Consider the following 24,663-nt stretch of genomic DNA (forward strand, 5'->3'; position numbering starts at 1 on the left):
TTATCTGTTTTTATTAAAGCCATCCCAGTGATTAGTGGTATCTTCGTGGTTTTAACTTGCATTTCCCTGATAGCTAGTGATGTTGAGCATCTTTTCGTGTGCTTCTTGACCATTTATATATCATTTTTGAAAGGTTCATCTACATTTGATCATTAATTTTGGCAAGGTGAATTAAGTTGCAAAACCCAAAACTGAAAGAACAGATTAACGTATTTGACTAGAGAAATGAGGGGTGTGTGTGTGCGCGCACGCACGTGTGCACACACGTAGTGAAAGATGCTATAAACAGATGTAGAAGATAAAGGACAGGCTCCCCCAGAGAAATAGCCAGCACTCTCCACCCACCTATACTCTTCACTCTACACCTGAGCTTGAGAAACAGGGTGCTTGAGATCCTGTTACCTAGCTATGACTTTGGAAGTAGAGACCATGATCTGTGCCTTCTTAAGTCCATTGATACTGCCACCATGTTGAACCATGTATCAGAATGTTTTTCCTTTTTAGGCTTAAGAATATACTATTTTGGGGCGCCTGGGTGGCTCAGTCGTTAAGCGTCTGCCTTCGGCTCAGGTCGTGATCCCGGGGTCCCGGGATCGAGCCCCGCATCGGGCTCCCTGCTCCACGGGAAGCCTGCTTCTCCCTCTCTCACTTCCCCTGCTTGTGTTCCCTCTCTCACTGTGTCTCTCTCTGTCAAATAAATAAATAAAATCTTTAAAAAAAAAATAAGAATATACTATTTTATGGTTGTACCACATTTTGTTTATCCATTCATCCATCGATGGACATTTGTCTTATTTCCACCTTCTGGCTGTTATGAATAATGCTGCAGAGAACATTGGTATACAGGTATCTGTTCAAATTTTTGCTTTCACTTCTTTTGTGTATATACTGAGAAGTGAAATTGTTAGATCGTATGGTAATTATATATTTAAATTTTTGAAGCACTGTCCTACTGTTTTCCACAGTGGCAGTACCATTTTATATTCTCACCAGTGATGCTCAGGGTTCCAGTTTTTCCACATTCTTGCCAAAGGCTTATTTTCTGTGTGTGTTTTTTTTTCTTTTTATAATATCCATCCTAATGGATTTGTAGTGGTATCTCATTGTGATTTTGATCAAATCATCATGCTTCACCCTGATGATTAGTGACGTGGAGCATCTTTTCATGTGTTTCTTGGCCATTTGTCTATTTCTTTGGACAAATGTCTATTCAAGTCCTTTGCCCATTTTAAAATTGGATTGTTTGGTTTTTTGTTCTTGAGCTGTATGTAGTTCTTTATATATTCTGGATATGAATCCCTTTTCAGAGGTACGATTTACATGTATCTTCTCCCATTCTGTGTGTTGCCTTTTCATTCTATTGATAGTGTCCTTTGATGCACAAAAGTTTTCATTTTGATGAAGTCCAGTTTGTCTGTTTTTTCTTTTGTTGCCTGTGCTTTGGTGGGTTGTTGTTTTTTTTTTTTTAAGATTTTATTTATTTGTCAGAGAGAGAGAGAGCACAGAAGCAGGGGGAGCGGCAGGCAGAGGGAAAAGTAGGTTCCCCGCTGAGCAGTGAGCCCAATGCAGGGCTCTATCCCAGGACCCCGGGATCATGACCTGAGCCGAAGGTAGACGCTTAACAGACTGAGCCACCAAGGCGTCCCTGTGCTTTGGTGTTTTATCCAGGAAATTATTGCCAAGTCCAAACTCAATTTTTTTAAAGATTTTATTTATTTGAGAGAGAACATCAGTGGGGGAAGGGGTAGAGGGAGAAAATATCCAAGCAGACTCCTACAGCACGGAGCGCGATACAAGGCTTGATCCCACGACCCATGAGATCCGTGAGATCAGGCTCTGAGCGGAAACCAAGAGTCGGACGCTTAACCAACTGAGCCACCCAGCCGCCCCCAAACTCATTAATTTTTATGTATTTAATGATTTTTGCTCCAGGGGAGGTTTTTTGCTTTGTTTTGTTTTGTTTGTATGCTTAAATTGTCCCATTATTGGTCATTAGTACAGCTTACTCTTCAGGTTCACTCTGAGTCCTTTTGACACAAGCCAGATTAGAGGGGTTCTTTGCTTTCTGACCTGATAAGAATTCCTGGCTTACCTTTTTTTGTTTCTTACCCCAGATCTAAAATCAGCCATTTTTATTAGGAGCTCTGATTTTTTGGTGGGAAAAAGAATTAGGGGCATTCATTACAACTGGAATTTGAATCCTTCTAGGTCTTTTCAGTAAAGTAAATATGTTCAGAGAAATTAAAAGGTAAATCATGATTTCAGACTGGTATTTCAAATTCAAATGAAGGGTTAAAGGATTTTTATTTCTTTGATTTTATATTTATGTCTGTTCTCCTTTGTTGACAGTAACACCGGAGAGGTATAGTAAAAAACACTGTTTAAACTTCAGGTAATCCTTCTCTGTGTGGTTATGCCACCAATTTGATAAATAGTTCAGGTTCATTTGTCTGTTTTTTTATTTTTAGGGATTGTTTTCTTTTTGACTTTTATTTTTTAATTGTATAAAATATTTACTTGATTCTAAAGATAAAACTATAAAGCAAGGTAGATTGAGAGAATTTTGGCTTCCTTTCATTGCCTTTGTTCTTCTCTATACCACATAGGTAAAATTTTTATTGATTTTTGATTTATCCTTCCATTGCTTATTTTAAAATATATAAGCAAATGTGTGCACCCTACTCCACTCTCATTTTATTTTTTCCCTTCTTTTTTACCTTAGCAATCATAATTCTTATTTCCAAGAATTCTTTCTTGTTTATGGTTTGCTTGCTTTTGTTTTAAGGTTGCATTATCTTATATCTCTCTGAGGATACCAGTTGGAATTTCTTTTCAGGGACCTAAAATATATGTTTCTTCTGGAGTCTGATCTGCTTTTCATCTTAGGTGTCCTTTATTGTCCTTTGGTTTTTGGGGTTTTTTTCCTACTGTCTGGTGATCCTTATTAATAAAAAAGTGGGTTGATGATACAGGTAATTGAGAAAATGTTCTTGTTTTTCTAGCAGTCTTTTTGCCTTGGTAAGAGTTGGTTGAGTGAGTGACCAGGAGTGAGAAGTGTGGAGGAAATCAGGTTGATGAACCTATTTCCCGCTCCTGATTTCTATACCTGCCTACTTAGAGCTGGGCGTCTCTCCAGCTTCCCCAGGAAAAAGGGCTCTGCCTCTCTGCCTGCCTTTGGCCCTGCATGTTCTGGGAAGTGTCCAACTCTGCTGTGGTCGTTGTATCATACAGTTCCCTCTGCTTTCTCTTCATCTTCTAGAAAGTAAGGAGCGTTTAAAGAGACTATATCCCTCAGCCCTTCTCATCACTGTTATGTTTTGATTCCCTTGTGAATGTCTTTACCGTTATGTCTTTAGGATTTGGGGCCAGTGGGAAGGTAAGTACATGTGCCTGTTTCTTTAGCCTGTCATCCTGAAATGAAGCTACTTTGTGCCATCCCTATTGCGGACAACAGGACTGCTTCTCATTCCCATTTTCTCTGTTGGCTTAATGACTGAAATGGATTTAAAATTGTTCTCTGTGTTCACAAGTCATAGCTATCACATCATTGAAGCATGTGATGCCTCCTACCCGAGGATACATAGATTTCTACTTAGTTCAGGGATCAGGTGACTTTACAGGACCTTTGTCTATACTTTTTTCCAGACAAGCAGAGCTAGCAAGGCTTGCTTACTTTCACTTATTGTATGGGAATGATAATAACAAGATCATCTAACACTCAGTGCTCAGTGTATGCCAGATATTATTCTACGTGCTTTATATGTATAAACTCATTGAACTCAATAACAGTAGTTACTGTTATTATCCCTATTTTACAGACGATGAAACTGAGGCACAGAGAGGTTAAAGAACTTGCCCAAGGTCACATAGCTGGTAAGTGGCAGAGCCAGGATCCCACCCAGTTAGTCGGACCCCAAGGTCACTCTCTTATCCACAGTACTCTCTATAAAGGGAAGCTCTTCACATTTTCTCAGGCTGACCAAACCACTTTTTATATCTTGTCAGTTATGGGTATAAGAAAACCCTTTTATACGTAATCTTTGTCTAGTTTCAAGCATGTTCTTTGTTATTGTGTGAAATTGAGATTGCTGATGACTTTGGTTGCAGAAAGGAATGTTTTAAATGACATAATCAGGTCTGAGTTCAGTTTTAATCTATTGAGAATTTTAGCAAACTGCTGTGGTGTTGAAAAAATGTGACTTATCTCCTAAAATGTCCTTTTTAGCTATGTGTTTGTGACTCTTCAGGCATCATTAAAACTTATGAATAAATACTTAACTCTTATAAGTCTTGGCTATAGCTAACTTCTGGGGTCTTCACAATGTATATTGATTCCACAATACATATGAATGATGGGTTTATACATGATGAATATTTTCCCAGTGAAAATTCTTTTTTAAAAAATACAGAAATGTCCTTAAATGGATTGAACATATTTTAGTCCTTCAGGCTGGTAAATATGGGGGGAAAGCATTAGGAAAATATTAAGCATTGAGAAGAATTCCGTGTAAAAAAAAATAACAAAAGGGGTGCTTCTGTGCATGTTTGTATGCATTTTAAACTTTTTGTTATGGAAATGTTCAGTCATACACAACAGTAGAGCAAATTATATGATGGGTCTCGTGTACCCATCACCCAGCTTCCAACAGTATTTGTCAGGGGAAATGATCACTGCCATGAAGACAACTCCTTAAATGGATGTCACCACCTTTTCTGCTTATTATTTCTTGGCAAAATCCCATTTGAAAATGATAGAACTTGAATGGTATTTCAATTCCATGATGGGGCGCCTGGGTGTCTCAGTCGTTAAGCGTCTGCCTTCGGCTCAGGTCATGATCCTGGGGTCCTGGGATCGAGCCCCGCATCGGGCTCCCTGCTCTCCGTGGGAAGCCTGCTTCTCCCTCTGCCTGCTGCTCTGCCTACTTGTGCTCTATCTCTCTGTCAAATAAATAAAATCTTTAAAAAATAAATAAATAATATGTTCCTTATATCTGAAACTACTATAATACTGTATGTTAATTATACTTGAATTTAAAAATAAGTAAAAATTAAAATAATACATTCCCAAAGGGGAAAAAGGAGTAAATGATTCACCAGATGTAATTGTTCTCTTAAAGCATAAGTTTGTCTTTGTAAACTACACACTTCTAAATTATCACATGGATTGTACCTTAAATATATAGGCTTGAGCCTTTAAAAATCAAAATGAAATCTTGACAAGTTACACATGATGGAACTGTTGATATATTACATTAAATATACTCAGGGTTCACTACTTAAAGAGCAGCCTCTGTGTATCTTTTTTAAGATGTTCAGTAACTCTCTTGATTATTTGTTTCAAAGGTTGATGTTTTTGTATATTAGATTTTTTTTAAAGATTTTATCCATTTATGGGGCGCCTGGGTGGTTCAGTCGTTAAGTGTTTGCCTTTGGCTCAGATCATGATCCCAGGGTCCTGGGATCGAGCCCTGCATTGGGCTCCCTGCTCAGCGGGGAGCCTGCTTCTCCCTCTCCCACTCCCCCTGCTTGTGTTCCCTCTCTCGCTGTGTCTCTCTCTGCCAAATAAATAAATAAAATCTTTAAAAAAAAAAAAAAAGATTTTATCCATTTATTTATTTTAGAAGGAGCAGGAAGGAGTAGAGAGGGAGGAATAGGGACAAGCAGACGTGCTGAGCAGGGAGCCTGACGTGGGGCTCCATCCCACAATCTGAGATCATGACCTGAGGCGAAATCAAGAGTCGATGCCCAACCAACCGAGCCACCCAGGCACGCCTGTATTTTTAGGATTTTTTAAGAAGAGGCATACCCCATTATGTTGGGGATACAAGTATTTCAAGCCGTGTATTTATATAGTCTATCCTCATTATTCTCAGATTCTGTATTTGTGGATTAGCTTACTGGCTAAAATTTATTTGTAACACAAAATCAGTACTTGTGAACCTCTCATGATCGTTGGTGAACATGTGCAGAGCGGCAGAAAATTTTAAATTGCCCAATGTGCACACCCTTGGCTGAGGTCAAACAAGGTGATATTCTGCCTTCTTATTTCAACTCAGATTATAAACAAGTATCCTTTCCATAGTCTATCTACTGCCATGGGTTGTTTTTGTTTTTGTTTTTTTTACATTTTATGCTTTATGTTGGCAGTTTCACTGTTTAAAATGGCCCCTCATGGGTGCCTGGGTGGCTCAGTCGTTAAGCGTCTGCCTTCGGCTCAGGTCATGATCTCAGGGTCCTGGGATCGAGCCCCGCATTGGGCTCCCTGCTCCGTGGGAAGCCTGCTTCTCCCTCTCCCTCTCCCCCTGCTTGTGTTCCCTCTCTCACTGTGTCTCTCTCTGTCAAATAAATAAATAAAATATTTAAAAAATAATAAAATGGCCCCTCAGCATAGTGCTGAAGGGCTGTTAAGTGTTCCTAAGGTCAAGAAAGCGGTAATGTGCCATATGGAGAAAATGTGTGTGTTAGATAAGCTTCATTCAGGTATGGGGTATAGTGCTGTTGGCTGTGAGTTCAGTGTTAATGAATTAACAATATATATTAAATATCTTTGAAAAGAACACGCATAAAACAAGGTTATGTATTGATTGCTTGATGAAAATGTTATGACCAGAGGCTCATAGGAATTTAACTCTGTATGTCTTCTAAGGGAACTGATTCAGTATTTGCGAATAACAGTTTACGTGGTGACCTTATATAATATAACTACTGTAAATAATGAGGTCAGCTGTATGTGATGAGTTGCTTTCTTGCTGCTTTCAAGATTCTCTTTGACTTTAGGCAACGTGATTATAATTTGTGTTTATCCTACTTGGAGTTTGTTGAGCTTCATGGATGTGTAGATTCATATTTTTCATCAAATTTGAGAAGTTTTTAGCCCTTATTTCTTCAAATATTCTTTCTGTACCTTTTTAAAAATTTTTATTTTATTTAAATTGAACTAATTAACATATAATGTATTATTAGTTTCAGAGGTAGAGTTCAGTGATTGTGCCTTTCTCTCCTCTCTTTATGGGAATCACATTATATGCCTGATGGTGCCCCACGGGTCTCTGAGGCTGATTTCTTTTTTCTTCATTCTTTCTTTGTGCTCCTTAACTGAATAATCTTGATTTATGTTCAGGTTTGCTGACTCCTGCTCAAATCTGCAGTTGAACCACTTAGTGCATTTTTTTTTAAAGATTTTATTTATTTATTTGACAAAGAGACACAGCGAGAGAGGCAACACAAGAATATCAGTTATATTTTTCAACTCCAGAATTTCTTTTTGGATCTATTTTTTAAATACACCTTTTATCTTTTATTAGTATTCTGTATCAGCTGAGACAGCACTGTCATACTTTCCTTTAGTTCTTTACATCTGCTACATATGTTACATGTTCTTTCAACATATTTTTAAGTAGCTGATTTTAAGTCTTTGTCTAGTAAATCCAGTTTCCTCAGGAATTGTTTCTGTTGTTTGTTTTCCTGTGTATGGGCCATACTTTCTTGTTTCTTTGCATGTCTTGTAAACTTTACTTGAAAATTGAAAATTTTAAATGATATAATGGGGGAACTCTGGAAAGCAGATTTTCTCCCCTTTCCAAGTGAGCTCCATGTCCGTTCAAATAGAGAAGTGGGATCTTCCAGGGAACCACCAGACAGGTCAAATAATGATAATTTCCTGGAAATGAAACTTTGAAGGAGCTCTAGCCCAGTTCTCCCTCTGGCGGCCGCCTGCCTTCTGGTTTTCACTGCAAATGCTGCTGTTAGTTTTCAAGGCTACTGCAGAGTTAGAGAACAGGGAAGGGAACTAGGTCAAGTTAAAATGCTTGCAAAGCTCACTATTCTTACTGAAATTCAGCTGTTTTTCTAGAATGCCCCAAATTGTTGTAAGTCTCCTAATTTCCAGAGTTTGGAAAAAGTTGATTCTGACCATTTTTGCCAGTTTTCTTACTGTTTTTATGGAGAAGAGAATTTTTTGAGGTCTTTACTCTGCCATTTTTGATGACATCATTCCCCTCCCCTTCCTTTTCCGGTTTTTATTTTCATGAATCTGTTGCTCTCTTCCTAATAGTGAAATTGCAGTTTAGATTAGGTCTGAATCTTAGAGTTTGCCAAAGCCTTTAATCTAGGACTTTTCTTTACACCCCAAGTTAGTCATGTAAGCACATACATTTCTGAGTAGTGCAGTGCACATATTCTTGGCCCCACTGCTTTATTGTAAAGAAGGAAGGAGATTTGAGTGACACTGGCCATTCAGTAATCTCTGTCTTGCTCCCTCTCAGGTCCCCCCTTTCCCCCACCCTCAGTGCCGTTCCGCTTAGAGTGACAGTTTCCCTACCCAAGCTTCCCTCCTTTCTGTGCTAGTTAACTCTTTGTTTTTTCCTTTATTTTTTTTTACTGAAGAATAATGTAGGAAAGTACACAAAGTATACTAACAATATTTGATTTTTTTTTTTTACCTCCAAGTAAACATGCAGGTAATCACCACCCTGGTTAGTCAAGAGCTACCCACAATGCTGCAGATCTGCCCAGTAACCGTGGGTCATTTTTCAGAAGTAGCATATCAGACCTTTGTTCATCTATTCTAAGTAAACATTTCTGGAGGCCAGTAGTATATGTGTTTTCCTATTTCTCTCTTTTTTTATTGATACATAATTCACATGCCATAAAATTTACCATTTTGGGGCTCCTGGGTGGCTCAGTCAGTTAAGCATCTGTCTTTGGCTCGGGTCATGATCCCAGGGTCCTAGGCTCCCTCCTCAGCAGGGGGTCTGCTTCTCCCTCTCCCTCTGCCCCCCCCAACTTGTGCGCTTGCTTGCTCTTTCAAATTGATAAAATCTTTTTAAAAAATTTACCATTTTAAAGTGTGAAATTCAGTGGGTCTTAATGTATTAACAAAATTGTATGACCATCACCACCATCTAGTTCCAGAACATCCTTATCACCCCAAGAAGAAACTCTGTGTTAATTAGCAGTCATTCCCCATTCCCTTCCTCTCCTCAACTCCTGGCAGTCATTAATCTACTTTTACCTGACTCTGTGGAATTGCTTTATCTGAAGGTTTGATGTCAGTGGAATCTCACATTATATGGCCTTCTGTGTCTGGCTTCTTTCACTTACCATATATTTTCAAGGTTCATCCACAGTGTAGTATTAATCAGTACTTCATTCCTTTTTATGGCTGAATAATGCTGTATGGCTATACCACATTTTGTTTATCCATTTATCAGTTGATACACATTTGGGTTGTTTCCATTTTTTGGCTATTATGAATAATACTATGGACATTCATGTGCAAGTTTTTCATTTATGATTTTATTTAGTTGTCATGTGCAAGTTTTTATATGAACTTAGGTTTTCAGGTTTCTTGGGTACATACCTAGGAGTGGAATTTTGGGGTCATATGGCAACTCTCTTGAACGTTTTGAGGAACTGCCAAATTGATTTTCACAGTGGCTGCATCATTTTACATTCCAGCAATGTGTGAGAATTCCAGTTTCTCCACATTGTTGCCCACATTTATTTGTTGTTGTTGTTGTTGTTGTTTTTTATTGCAGCCATCCTAGCATGTGTGAAATGGTTTTGCTTTGTATTTTCTTGATGACCAACCATGTTGCACATCTTTTCATTTGCTTTTAAGATTTATTTATTTATTTTAGAGGGAGAGAGAGTGTGCAAGCAGGGGAGGGGCAGAGAGAGGGAAAGGAAGAGAATCTCAAGCAGACTCCCCGCTGAGCATGGAGTCTGACACAGGGCTCAATCTCAGGACACTGAGATCATGACCTGAGACAAAACCAAGAGTCAGACATTTAACCGACTGAGCCACCCAGGTGCCCCTTAATTTAAAGGTTATTTTGTTGAATTGAATTTGTATATTCTGGATACTAGAACTTGAACAGTTGTATGATTTTCGAATATATTGAGAGAGAGTATGCGTACATGCACTGGCAGGGGGAGGGGCAGAGAGAGAGAGAGAGAGAGAGAGAGAGAGAGAGAGAGACTCTCAAGCAGGCTCCCTGCTGAGTGCAAAGCCCAGCGCAGGGCTCAATCCCAGGGCTCTGAGATCATGACCTGAGCCAAAACCAAGAGTCCCATGCTTAACTGACAGAGCCACTCGGGTACCCCAGGTTTTCAAATATTTTTGTCCATACTGTGGGTTGTCCTTTCACCTTGATAGTGACCTTTGATGCACAAACATTTTTACCTTTTTTTTACATTTTTAATTTTTTTTTTTAAGATTTTATTTATTTATTTGACAGAGAGAGACACAGCGAGAGAGGGAACACAAGCAGGGGGAGTGGGAGAGGGAGAAGCAGGCTTCCCACGGAGCAAGGAGCCAGATGTGGGGCTCGATCCCAGGACACTGGGATCATGACCTGAGCTGAAGGCAGACAATGACTGAGCCACCCAGGCGTCCCCATTTTTAATTTTTTTTTAAAGATTGTATTTATTTGAGAGAGAGAGAAAGCATGAGTGGAGGGAGGGGCAGAGGGACAAGCAGACTCCTGCTGAGTATGGAGCCCGCCACAGGGCTCCATCCCAGGACCATGAGATCATGACCTGAGCTGAAGTCAGACACCCAAGCAACTGAGCCACCCAGAAATCCCAAAATATTTTTAATTATGATGAAGTTCAACTTACCTATTTTTTTTTTTTTAAAGATTTTATTTATTTGTCAGAGAGAGAGAGAGACCACAAACAGGGGGAATGGCAGGTAGAGGGAGAAGCGGGCTCCTGATTTGGGACTCAATCCAAGGACCCTGGGATCTTGACCTGAGCCGAAGGCAGATGCTTAACCAACTGAGCCACACAGGCGTCTCACCTATTTTTTTTTGTTGTTTGTACTTTAGATGCCATATCTAAGAAACCATTGCCTAATCCAAGATCACAAAGATTTCCACCTGTGTTTTCTTCTGGGTCTTATAGTTTGAGTTCTTCCTTTTAGGTCTGATTCATTTTGAGTTAATTTTTGCATATGGTATAGGTGGGGGTCCACCTTCTTTCTTTTGCATGTGGATATCTAGTTCTTCCAGCACCATTTATTGAAAAGCTATTCTTTACCCACTGAGTGGCTTTGGCATCTTTGTCTAAAATCAGTTGACCATAATTGTATGGTTTATCCTGGACTCTCATTTCTATTCCATTGATTTATTTATCTTTCCTGATGTCAGTACTCTGCTGATTATTATAGCTTTGTAGTAGGTTTTCAAATCAGGAGGTGTGAATCCTCCAACATATTTTTTTTTTCCAATATATGTTTTGGCCATCATGGGTCCCTTGCATTCCCATATGAATTTTAGGATCAGCTTGCCCATTTCTATTAAAAAAAGGTGGTTCAGATTTTGATTTTGAATTTGTAGGTGAATTTGGTGACGTATATTTTTAAGCATTATAAGTTTCATTCAGATAAATTTTGGAAACATGTAAAGTGAGAAAAAGTATAATGTTATGGTGCTTTCTTTAAAATTAGGTAAGTAGATGAGTCTTACTTGGCCTTCTAGGACCAACTAACAGAGCAGTGGGAGTGGACTCTCAGGGCCAGAGGCAGCGGTGTGCAACACAGAAGGAAGAAAGTGCTCCTCAGGACTGCTCAAGATGCTCACTCTAGCCGGCTCAAGGCAATGGTTTTCTTTCACATACTTCACAGTTTCTGTATGAACAACATTCCTGTTGAGGCCATCTGTTGTACATCAGAATTTGTAAAGCTACACTGATTACAATAGAGCATTTGGGTAGGGATAGATAAGATTTCTTTATTGTCATAAATTTGAAAAAAGACCTTTTGGGAACAGATTTCTTACAAGTAGTCATTTGATATGTTGTTTCTTGAAAAGTTTTTGAAATTTTTTTGAGTCAAGATCCTCTTGAATCGGAGCTGCAGATGGCCAGTTTAGTTGCATTTACATGCTAGCTGGGTTAGGGTTGCTACACTTTCAGGGTACGTGTTTGTATCTCTCATCTCTTGCTCTTTTAACCCCCCTACCTTCCTGGGTTCCTTGTGCGATCGATGGTAGAGGCATGGTAGTTGGCCATGATGAGGGACAAAGTGTGACTTGTATTTTTTTTTAACCAACCAAAAAGGAAGACGGAAAGAAAGAAAACCTAGTTATCAATAAGTAGTCCAAACTATATCGAGATATCACATGGTTTGAAGTTCAGTGTAGACTAAATATAACACTCAGTAAAATAGACTTGAACTCGTGTTATGTTTGAGAGAACGGAGAGTTCAGGCAAATGGGAACCCCAATAGTAGCTCTGTGAGAAGAATCCCACCACTCCACTGTTGGAGGTATCAAACTATTACCGCACATGTCCAGACGTTGCTCTTTGAACCTATCCAGAGCCAGGGGTTCTACAGGAGCTACCCCCGGGTGTAAGAACGGGCACACCCTGCCAGGCTTCTCTTTGAACATCCAGAGGGAACCTGGGAGAGGGTGAGGAGAATCCTGTCTGCAGACCTCCTGTCAGCCACTCACCACTCCAGGTTCTGTCCGTGCGCTGCACTTTGGCCGAGCTGGGAATCCTGAGCGGACCCCATGCCATGCTGCTTCAGGGCCTTGCTGTCTGTGGTGGTCCTTTGACCTGGTGAGCCCCACCCATCCCTTTAGCACTGGTCAAAACCTATCCTACGGTTGAGGCCTCCCTCAAAGTAACATTTCTTTTATCACAGCCTTCCCGATTTCTCCCTCTCTGTTCTAGTCCCCCTTAAAGTGTTGGGAGTGCTGTGGTTGCTGACAGCCCTCCCCACGATCTGGGTACTCTCCTGATCCTCTTGCCGATTTATGAGCTCTTTTAGGAGGAGTCAAGGGTATGCTGAACACAAACACGAGTTCAGGCCCCATTAGCCTCAGCTTTGGAGTGGTTGGTGTGGAATCAAACTTTTTTGGTTGCACTAGTTTTATACAACTTGAGGAATTTTCTAGTAGTCATGTCATAGTTGAACTCTCACTGTCGCACCTGCTTTGGTAAGGTTATATATGATTTCTTACTTCAAGCCCGCCTTGTGGATTGCAGCATTTCAGGAGTTAATGTTTCGGAATTACTCATCATCCTGTAACTTTCCTAACTTTATCTTATTTTCCCCCCTCACAGGAAATGACTTAGAGGCCTTACAAATACATCTGTGCATTCTTGCTTCAGACTTTACAATTGAGGGCCAACCCAGTCTTGGAAGCACCTCTCGTTACTGTTACAAGGAAACTGCTACCTCAGCAAACAGAAGGAAAGGAGGAGAAGACTTATAATAACAAATGCCATTTTTAAGAAAAACACTTGTTTTCAGAAAACATTAAAGGAAACTTGGAAATTTTTCGCATTGAGAATAAGATTTGCAGGTGAATGGATTTGGCAGGCGGGCTCTGTCAAACCTCCACAGCAGTTTGATCTTCCTTCCTAAGGACTTAGTGTGAAGTAACTGTACTGCTTTTTGAATCGCTGTTGATCAGCTTGTGGGTTTTTGGGTTCTAATTTTTCTGGTATATTGAAGATACATTATATTACATTATATTACATTTTTTAAAGTTAAGTTATTTTTCTGCCATTGTAAATACAAGTATCGAAATATTCTTGCAATGATAGGTAAACATTTTTCTCCGCAAGCATATCTTTTTATTAAGAGAGCGGAATGCTAACAGTTCTTATACAGCATTTTGGACACACTTTTATTTTTTTGTCAGAGGTCCCGCCTACCCTGAAAATATTACTTACATAAACCCATCGTTCTCCCATCGACGTTGGATCACACGGTCACCTGCCTCATGGAAATGCCTTTTTCAAAACTTAGATTTGCAGAACTCCACTATTTTTATACCTAGCTACAGTTTCAGGGGGAAGAAGAGGAATCCGAACCGGGGGAAGAAGAGGAATCCGAACCGTGCCCCGCCCACTGGGACAGCTCCCCCTCCCGCATGTATTGCTGCAGTGCCCAGGACAGTAAAATGGACTACAAGCGGCGCTTCCTGCTTGGCGGGTCCAAGCAGAAGGTGCAGCAGCACCAGCAGTACCCGATGCCTGAGCTGGGCCGAGCGCTGAGTGCTCCCCTGGCATCGGCGGCCCCCGCGGCCCCCCTGGGCAGTCTGACCGCTGCAGGCGGCTGCCACCATGCCATGCCCCACTCCACGCCTATCGCCGACATCCAGCAGGGCATCTCCAAGTACCTGGACGCCCTCAACGTCTTCTGCCGGGCCAGCACCTTCCTCACAGATCTCTTCAGCACTGTGTTCAGGAACTCTCACTACTCCAAGGCAGCCATGCAGCTTAAAGATGTGCAGGAGCACGTCATGGAAGCAGCCAGTCGGCTGACTTCAGCCATAAAGCCCGAGATTGCCAAGATGCTGATGGAACTCAGCGCCGGGGCCGCAAACTTTACAGACCAGAAGGAGTTCAGCCTCCAGGACATTGAGGTAGGGTGTCTTCTGTGTCATACTTGGGTAGGAAAACGTGTCCCAGAGGTAAGTGAGAGTGTCGTCTTCGTGGTTTCCCAAATTACTATAATTGTGATCTCCATCTTCTTTCTGTTGATACTCTGTCCTTGTAAAAAATTGGTGCATGTTGGGGCGCCTGGGTGGCTCAGTCGGTTAAGCGGCTGCCTTCGGCTCGGGTCATGATCCTGGGGTCCTGGGATCGAGCCCCACGTCTGGCTCCCTGCTCAGTGGAGAGCCTGCTTCTCCCTCTTCCTCTGCCTGCCACTCTGCCTACTTGTGCTCTCTCTCTATCTCTCTGTCAAGTAAATAAATAAAATCTTTAAAAATAAAAAATAAAAAAATAAAATTGGTGCACTCCAGGTTCTGAATTGCTTTCGTTTCAAATTAAGTAGGTTCAAAGACTGTGAAACAAACCAGCAAATCAGCCGGTATTTTATGTTCTTTGCATTTTGAAGGTGAAACTTAATTTCCAAATAACATCCTGCTAAAAGTACCTAGTGGGGACTGAGATTTCTAAATATGATTATGAACTGTATTTGTGAGTTGTCATTCTATAGAACCATTGGTTTAATGTAGAAAGTTCACCCATGTTTACAGGATAAATTATTTTTCCAGTTCTACATTCATAGTTGTTCCCATTTTGTTGTGTTTGATTCTTACTCAGTACATTTCTTAGGGTCTTTGATAATCAAAGTGAAATATCCTCCCTCTTTCAGGGCTCTAGATTAGAATGTAAGATTAGAATACAGTTTTCATTCAGAATAAAGATGACCTTTTTCCTTCCTTCATTTAGGAAATCATTTATTCAGCTGATCTGCTGCCAGATTAGTGTCACTAGTGTAACTGCTAAATTTTAAAAATTATTGTTATCTGCTCAGAGAGTTCTTCTGAGTTTGATGTCTTGAGTCCTTGTACATTTTAGCAGCACATCAGAGGTTAGGTTCTTGAATGCTAGGAGAGAGAATGTCCCTTTCCCATCCTGGGGGTGAATTTGATTTTAGGAAATCACATCTTCTGAGCCAACTCTGATGGCTGGGGTAGCTAAACAAGCTAATTTATACTGCTGTGGGTTTAGGGGGAAAAAACGTAGGCTGTTAAGTAATATGACTAATTTCTATCGTGTTTAAAAGTGATTTTGAGGGGCACCTGGGTGGCTCAGTCATTAAGCGTCTGCCTTCGGCTCAGGTCATGGTCCCAGGGTCCTGGGATCGAGCCCCGCATCGGGCTCCCTGCTTGGCGGGAGGCCTGCTTCTCCTCTCCCACCCCCCCTGCTTGTGTTCCCTCTCTCGCTGTGTCTCTCTGTCAAAAAAATAAATAAAATCTTAAAAAAAAAAAGTTATTTTGAAGGCATTTCCAAGAGAATTTAGAACTATATTTGAGAGGCATCTGGTTGGCTCAGTCAGCAGAGCATGCAGTTCTCCATCCCAAGGTCATGAGTTCAAGCCCCACTTTGCGCATGGAGCCTACAAAAAAAAAGAAGAAGAAAAAGAAAAGAACTGTACTTGAAAAGACACAGTATTATTGGTGTAAATTGGGGATCATCAGACTTTTTCTGTATAGAGCAAATAGTAAATTCTAGAAATTATGGACCACATGTGGTCTCTGTCACATCTTTTTTTTTTTTTAATAACCCTTTAAAAATGTAAAAACCAGTCTTACTTTGTGGACCTGTCTGTTGAACTGGATTTGGCCCACGGGCTGTCGTTTGCTGAACCTGCTGGTATAAATGTATAATAGCCTCCATGGATCATTCTGTTTTGAATCTATCCCAAGTATATTTTAAATTTCTGAGTATTTCTTCTTTTTTTTTTTTTTTTTAAATTTTATTTATTTATTTGACAGAGAGAGACACAGCGAGAGAGGGAACACAAGCACAGGGAGTGGGAGAGGGAGAAGCAGGCTTCCCGCGGAGTGGGGAGCCCGATGTGGGGCTTGATCCCAGGACCCCGGGATCATGACCTGAGCCGAAGGCAGACGCCTAACGACTGAGCCACCCAGGCGCCCCAAATTTCTGAGTATTTCTATGATCACATTTTATATTCAGGGAAATTACCGTTTTGAAGTGTTTTTAAAATGGGTTGTGATAGTTTAAAGTATTTTTTGAGTTAACACGTGTAAAGCATACATAAAGCTTTTTTTTTAAATGGACTTCTCAAAAGAGATTCAAAGGGTGAAACGTAGAAGTGCCGACTTACTCTCCCATCCCATTCCATTTCCCAGAAGTGGCTGCCGTTAGCTGGCTGGCGTGTGCCTTCCCAGACTGCTGTCTGGATACATGCATGCGCATGCACAAATGGACAGCTTTAGCTTTTGTTTGTCCTACAGAAAGGACCGTGTTGTTTAGCCACCAGTGTGCCTGCTCGCTACTTTGCAGAGATGTGGCAAGAGAGCAGTTAGGGACTCTGCCCTCTCAGAAGGGGTTATACTGTATTAGACCCAGCCTGTTACAGCTCTTTCCTGTTGTGACATCAGCACTTTTAGCTTGATTTAAAATTTCAGGCAAGGGGCGCCTGGGTGGCTCAGTCTTTAAGTGTCTGCCTTCGGCTCAGGTCATGATCCCAGGGTCCTGGGATCGAGCCCCGCATCAGGCTCCCTGCTCGGCGGGAAGCCTGCTGCTCCCTCTCCACTCCCCCTGCTTGTGTTCCCTCTCTCGCTGTGTCTCTCTCTCTCAAATAAACAAATAAAATCTTTAAAAATTTTTTTTAAATTAAAAAATAAAATTTCAGGCAAGAGTGGTTTGAAAAATAAGGTCGAATGCTTTTATTTTAACCTGAACATCACTGAGCTCTTTTTCAGTCTATGCCTCCAGGTGCTGGTGGAGACAGAGCTGGACATGCATGGCCCTTTGCCTTCCAGCCCTGCCTGGCAAGCGCTCTTGTTCCCCAAGTCAGGACCACTAGAGCAGGATGAACCGACCCTGAGGACTGGGGGTTTAGGAAGCCACTGGGCTAAAGTTGCACCTCTCTTGGCCCTTCTGCTTTCTTAAGACCAGCATGGACCACTTGAGCTGAGAAGGAGAAATATTTCTGATTGTTGTGGTTTGGAATTTTGACTTGGCTTTTGCCACTGAAATGCGATTAGGAGAGCTGGAATACTACCATGTTTTTGTACATAATAGGCTAAACTGGCTTTGGAGGCTAGACTGGAAACTCAGTGCTATTGGTGGGTTTTAGACTCTATGGGTGTATTCTGAGTTTCAAACAGTTGACTTATAAGTAAATTCTAAAATGTGATTGCCAAGTGTCGGCCTGCAGACTTAACATTTTACCTTTTCCACAGAGCAGTGTTTGTTGTTTCTGGAACTTATGTGCTGCCCTAGGCCAATAAGGGTCTCACTCTCAGAATATTCACCAGTTCAGATGGAAAGACTGGGCATTTGGGTTTTTTCCTGTTGGTCTTTTTAGGGTTTTATCAGAAGGGCCCTGAGAGGCTTTTTAACATTCATCCCTGAGGCCTAATGATCCTGAACTTGACTGGCTAGGTACGGACCTCTTCTGAGGTGCTTAGTCCAGGACTGTGAGTGAGGAAAAACCTGAACTCAGTGTTCCAATCTTGACCCTTTTTCTTTTCTTTTTTTTTAAAGATTTTATTTATTTATTAGAGAAAGAGAAAGAGCAGGAGCAGAGGGGAAGGGCAGAGGGAGAGGGAGAAGCAGACTCCCTGCTGAGCAGGGAGCCCCACACGGGGCTCAACCCTGAGCCAAAGGCAAACACTTAACCAGCTGAGCCACCCAAGTGCCCCTCAAATGCTTGACCTTTTTTTTTTTTTTAGATTTTATTTATTTATTGGACAGAGAGAGACAAAGCGAGAGAAGGAACACAAGCAGGGGGAGGAGAGGGAGAAGCAGGCTCCCCGCTGAGCAGGAGCCTAACGCAGGGCTCGATCCCAGGACTGTGGGATCATGACCTGAGCTGAAGGCAGACGCTTAATGACTGAACCACCCAGGTGCCCCTTGACCATTTTACACCTAAGAGAAAGCACTGATCCCACTGGCCCACCCCTGAGGGGGGGCCAGAGATGCTTCTCATGTTCCCTAACTTACAGCCAGGTTTGGGATATGCTCGTTGATCCCAGTGCCCCTCTCTAGGAACTCCAGTTGCTCACTCTGTGCTCTGGGGCAGGCAGGGTGTACGTGGGTCCTGTCTTGTCTGTACTTTTCAGTGACTTTGCCCCTACCCTTGTGCTTCACCCTCATCACAATCTCACTGTTAAAATAAAAATCTCACTCTCAGAGAATGAGCTGTGACCATGGTGTTTCACTAGGTAATGGGCACCTATGACACTGTTAGGGGGCATGGAGTCAGAAGATCTGGGTTAAAAAATGACTCTGCTTCTTACCATCTGTACGGCCTTGAACAAAGCTCCCAACATCTCTAATCCTCACTTTGCCCATCTATAAGATGGAATTATCGGGGCTCCTGGCTGTCTCAGTTGGAAGAACGTGAGACTCTTGATCTCGGGATTGTGGGTTCGCGTTTTCGTGATAATCTGATGTGGTTAGTGTGTCTGAAAGGCTGTACCCAGTTAGTTGCCATCATCATTCTTACTGCTTCCAACATGGCTTGAAAGGTGCTGAGAGGGGTGCCTGGGTGGCTCAGTCGGTAGGCGTCTGCCTTCAGCTCAGGTCCTGATCCCAGGGTCCTGGGATCGAGCCCCATGTCGGGCTCCCTGCTCCACTGGAAGCCTGCGTCTCCCTCTCCCACTCCCCCTGCTTGTGTTCCCGCTCTCACTGTGTCTCCGTCAAATAAATGAATAAAATCTTTAAAAAAAAAAAAAAAGGTGCTTTGAGCCCTTCTCTGAAGTGCAGAGCACAATTATGTACAAACCCAACATCAGAGAGAAATGTTGGGCAAGTTATTTATTTATTTTTTAAGCGAGAGAGCCTGAGGTAGGGCTCAGTCTCACGACCCTGAGATCATGACCTCAGCTGAAATCAAGAGTCAGATGTCTAACCAACTGAGCCACCCAGGCACTCCAGCAAGTTATTCTTCTAACTGAAACCCTTTTAGGTGGAAAGAGTTGCCACTCCCAGAACATTAGCTCTGCTCATTTCTTTCCTGGTTCTTGAAGTAGGCGCCTCCCTTATAAGGCAGCCGCAGTACTACCTGCCTGATGTAGCAACTGCAGGGCCTTTTCCTCATAAAAGCCCAAGGGGACCTCTTCTACCAATAGTCGTTGCTGTTTGCCTTGTGCCTAGAATGGGACATTGGGGTAGGGGGTAGGGTATCCAGCAAATACCCTTGCAGTAACCAAGAACCTTTGGATAAGCCAGGTGACAGTTTAGGTAGGATTTTTCCTCCTCTGGATTTATAGAAAACATATAGGGGCACCTGGGTGGTGCAGTCGGTGAAGTGTCTGAATCTTGGTTTCTGCTCGGGTCATGATCTCAGGGTCCTGGGATCAAGCCCTGCGTCAGGCTCCACTCTTAGCACGGAGTCAACTGGAGATTATCCCTCTCCCTCTGCCCTTCCCACTCATGAGCACGCTCTCTCACTCTCTCTCTCAAATAAATAAATAATTTTTTTAAAAAAAGAAAATACATAGTTTACATTGTATATGGAGTGAGATTTTTGTCGAAATAAGAAATGTGATCATAATTAAGTGCTTCATGGGAATTCCTTTGTATGTCTCAAACTATCAGTCCAGCCGAGTGAATTCAGGAAAACTATGGTTTCCCATGCTGCATTTGTTCTTTATACAAAGCTTTGAATATCCCACCCACACATTTTTTAGAAATAGACTGCACGGGACCTGCTATCTGTCCTTTCTCTGAGTCTAGGAGCATCTCCACTGGTGGTCGTTAGGATTGTGTTAATTCCAGTGTTCCTGTAAAATGCCAGACTAGCTAAATTGAGTGGCTGATTTCTCTTAGATTTTTATCTACCTCAGTATCATTTGTCAGAGAAATGGGTTATCCTTTGCAAATTAAACCATGTAGTTCATATTAAAGCAGTATAGACAGCCCTATAATGTGGTTTTCTATTCATTAGAAAGTCACAAATGTCCACCTCTTTTTACAAGCATCTGTCACTTGTCTTAAATAGAATTCTTTTTCAGTGGAAATGTAAGTAAAAGAATCAAATTGACTTGTGATTCATGCCTTCATTCCACAGATATTTATTGCACACTTTATTTGTACCAGGTACCGTTCTATGCACAAAGGATATGGTAGTGAACAAGATAGAAATCCCTCCCTTCAGGTAGTTAAAAGGGGACTGCAGTCTTAGATAAGAGGGTTAGAAAAGGCATCACTAAGGTGACATTTGAGTTGTTAAAAAACAACATTCAACTGAGTAAATTTTAAAGATTTTATTGGCTCTATTCAACTATTCATGAGTCGGGCAGCATCCCATCTAGCAGACGGAGAGGAGCTCCAAAGAGCTGTTCAGAATAAAAGGCCTTTATAGGCAGAAGGGAGCAGGAAAAGAAAGTTTGGAGCAGAGTGGATTGGTTCAGTCAAGGCCACCTTCCTATAGGAGACAGAAGGGGTCTCTCCAGTGAATTACCTCACCAGGTCATTCCAGAGTGACAGGTTACAGGTTTCATTCCTGGGAGAGGCTGAAATTGCAGTTTGGTTAAGTGTTCAGTCTTGGTTTGCTGATGTAGGGCTTAGCACAAGTGACTCCATCTGGGGCTCCTTGTTTCTTTTTTTGAATAAAGACCTGAAGCAGGTGAAGGAATAAACCCTGTTGATAACCAGGAACAGAGGATTCCGGACAGAGGAAACAGCTACTGCAGAGTTTCTGAGGCAGAATGAACCTGAGTGGAGAGCAGAGGGGACCTATTGTGGCCGAAACAGCAAAAGGGTGGGGTCAGCCTTTCAAGGGAAGGTGGAGGGCGGGCAGCTGGACAGGATCCTTGTGTGAGTGAGCAGTGCTGTCACTTCTCCTCTGGCCTCCACCCTTTGACTGTTCCAGGGCTCTGGTCTCCCTCTGGGGCCTCAGGGTTGGGAGGGTGTGGCCCTCTGGGCAGGTGCTGTGCATTCCAGAAGCCCAGGGCAGCTCTAGGGATTCCATGAGTTGTAGTTCTTTAAGGGGACTATATTTTATATCTTCTGACGATTTTAGCTGCCTTCCAAGTATCATCACCTTGTAAATGGGCAGGCAGACCTTAAATCAAATCTTTATGTAATTGAACCTTGGCTCTTAGTTTGATGCACTGACAAATGTCTTTTGTGTAACTGTGTGATTACCCGTGAATCTGTTTGAAATAATTCATTTGTGAGTACTCACTGACTCTTAAGAACCTTAATTCATAAGAACCAAATAATAATTTATTTTGGGTAGATATATGCCAGAAATACTGTAGAGCAACAGTAATGGAAAGTATTAGGGACTGGTTTCAAACTACGATTTTCATTAACCTGAATGGAATTAAATTTGCATGTTTCTTTTTTTTTTTTTTTTTTTTTTGCCTAAAGGTAAAATTCAGTGTTACTTCTCTCTTTCCTTTCTTGTTTTGACTAGTAGATCTTCCGTAATAGCTTGTGGAGTAAATATTTCCTAACTGTATGTGCCAAATGAAAATCCAAATTGCTGCTATTAATCAGAAACTGAAAATAGCTTATATAGTTCTGGTTTTCAGGCTGTTGTTAATTTCTAACCACTCTTTTTGGCTTATTCTTTTATTGAGGTGCCTCTTCTATTATCTAAATTGTCTTCAGATTTTAGGTTTTAGAAGAACCTATAATTAATTTAAGCAGTTGGAATTTGAGTGATTTTGTAAACTTCATGTGGAACAACAAGATGTACTGTCTGCCGAGCCCATTCTGTGTGGGTGGAAGCCACTGGGGCCAGAGGGCATCTGCCCTTCTGGAGGCACTGGATCCTTTGATTTTGATTGGCCAAGACACACTATGCCATCACCTCATTATTCTGAAAATTGCTAATTAAAAGAAAAATAAGGAATTAAGCAAATTTCCTTCTTCTCTAGTACAGCTGTTTTTCAGGGTAACCAAATAGCCCTAATGGATGGGGGAAGTTTCTTCTTTTTAGAAGAATCTCAGTATTCTTCTATGTAAAAGGGATGATACAATTAGGAAAATCACCATTTTGCACACCATAGTGAATTAACTGACTTAGGCAAGTGGTCAACAATGGAGGATAAAACCAGTTGATAAAAGGTCATTGGGGAACTTCATAAGGGAAAGATCAGGCCTTTCCCACCCAAATCTATTGGTCCACCTCAACATCACTGAAAATGAGACAGCCAGTTAGTTGATCATGAATCCTAAGAACCACACAGTACCCCCATAGTATGTTCTTGTACTTCTCACACTTCTTCCCTCTCCCCAGGGTGGGAGGGGACCTGAAATAATCTCATCAGTCCTCTAGAACGAATTCCCAGTCTACATAAAATATGGGGTGTAGTGGAGCAAATTATTTAACACCACAAGGAAGCCATTAGACAAATCAGAATGTAGCATATTCTATAGGCAGTTGACCTGATTTGTTTAACAAAGTCAAGTAGCATAAGAGGAAAAAAAAAAAAAAAAGAGGTAGAAGGCATCTAAAAACAGAGTTAAGAGATATGACAACCAGGGGCGCCCAGCTGGCTCAGTCGGAAGAGCATGCAACTTGATTTCAAGGTCGGGAGTTCGAGCCCCATGTTGGGTGTAGAGATTACTTTAAAAAATAAATATTAAAAAAAAAAAAAAAAAATATATATATATATAAAGAGATATGACAACCAAATAAGATGATCTTTTTGGGGTTGAAATTCAAACAAAGTACATTTTAAAAGATAATTTGGGAAGTTTGAACATGTACTAGGTCTTGGTTAATTGGGATTTGCTTCAAAACATTCCAGCAAAAAAAAGTGGTGGTGGGAAGAAGGGTGAAAAAAAACATGGCAAAAGGTTGGTGGTTATTGAAGCTTTTTGATGGGTATATGAGGATTTGTTATACTCTCCTTTTGTGTTTGTTTGGGTATTTTCCAAGTTTAAAAAAAGGGAATGAGAAACTTCTGTTAGGAGTAGCGTATCAGGAATATCCCATAAATGGTTCCATTCCATGGAGGATTTGTGCATACGAAGTGGTCTGTAACAGAAATAGGAGTATTTAGGAAGACTCTTCTGTTTTCTGTCTACTCACAAAATAGTCCGCTTCTGGCACATGTGATCACTAAATGTGTGGTGGGGACTTTCCCATGCCAAGCAGTTGTGAGTCAGTTTTGACACTATTTCCCTGAAGCTAGCATCAGACTCCACAGTTTAAGGGCTCAGTCCCACAGGAATGTCCTCCTACCCTTTAGACACCAGTCGCAAGGCCAGGGTGTTATTACCCGTGCTTCTTACCAACTGGCTGTAAAGAAGCAGAGGTTCTCACGACCCCCACCATGGGTTCCATTAATTTGCTAGAGCAACTCAAAACTCAGAAAAACATTTTACTTACTAAATTATAAAAGGATCTAACTCAGGAACAACTAGGTGAAAGAGATGCATAGGGCCAGGTATATGGGAAGGGGTGGCACTTCCATGCCCTCTCTAGATACACCACCGTCCTAGCACCTCCAAATGTTCACCCACCCAGAAGCTCTCTGAACCCTCCTTTGGGCTTTCTCAAGGCTTCAATCTGTGGCTATGATTGATTCAATCATTGGCCATTGGTGATTGATTCGACCTCTAACCTCTCCCGTCCCCAAAGGGGTGGGGCTGAAAGCTCCAAACCTCTCATCAGTGGTTGGTTCCCCTAACAACCAGCCCCCATTCTTAGGGGCTTTTCAAAAGTCACCTCATTAACATAAACTCAGGTATAGTTCAGAGAGGCTTGTTATGAATAACAAAGCACACTTTATCTCCCTTATCACCGAGAAAATTCCAACGGTTTTAGGAGCTCTGTGCCGGGAACCTTGGAAGAAGACCAAAATAGACATTTCTTGCTGTAAATCACAGTATCACAGGGTGTATTATTGAGTAAGTTGTAGTGATGAAAAGAAAAGCAGGTACTTTTCAGAAAAATGAAGAAAATAAAAGTGAATCAAGGAAGAAAATGAGAACAGAGAACCCACCCCATCCCCTGGGCAGGACCCCAATAGCAGGTAGGAGTCAGGTGTGCTCCTAATTTTGGTGACCAAAATGGCAAGGTTGCTTTCCTTTAGGAGGAGAAGATTTAAAATTTCATTGTTGCTAAAAAGGTTTGAGTGAACATAAGGGAAATACTAGGTTTGGTGGGTGAATTAGAAGGAGACAGAAACAGAAGAGTTCGTGGAGTATAATTTTACATAGAACTAGCTTTCCTGAATTATTCTTTATTCTAAA

At 41.5% G+C, this 24,663-nt stretch overlaps 1 protein-coding gene across 7 annotated transcripts in view; it reads left to right on the top strand.

Moving 5' to 3' along the window:
- GARRE1 (granule associated Rac and RHOG effector 1) overlaps window positions 1-24,663 on the top strand; it is a 79,693-nt gene that overhangs the window by 15,260 nt on the left and 39,770 nt on the right. For 5 of the 7 annotated variants that reach the window (XM_078062995.1, XM_078063001.1, XM_078062996.1 and 2 more), the window contains one exon: window positions 13,075-14,384. In XM_078062995.1, coding sequence (XP_077919121.1) covers window positions 13,890-14,384 — 495 coding nt within the window. In that variant the 5' untranslated portion in view covers window positions 13,075-13,889. Of the gene's footprint in view, window positions 1-3,818; window positions 3,874-13,074; window positions 14,385-24,663 lie in introns of all 7 variants that reach the window. The other 2 variants (XM_078062997.1, XM_078062999.1) reach the window with 1 other exon arrangement.

This window comes from Halichoerus grypus, chromosome 15 (genome assembly GCF_964656455.1).
Source record: "Halichoerus grypus chromosome 15, mHalGry1.hap1.1, whole genome shotgun sequence".
In the NCBI taxonomy this organism is placed as follows: Eukaryota; Metazoa; Chordata; class Mammalia; order Carnivora; family Phocidae; genus Halichoerus; species Halichoerus grypus.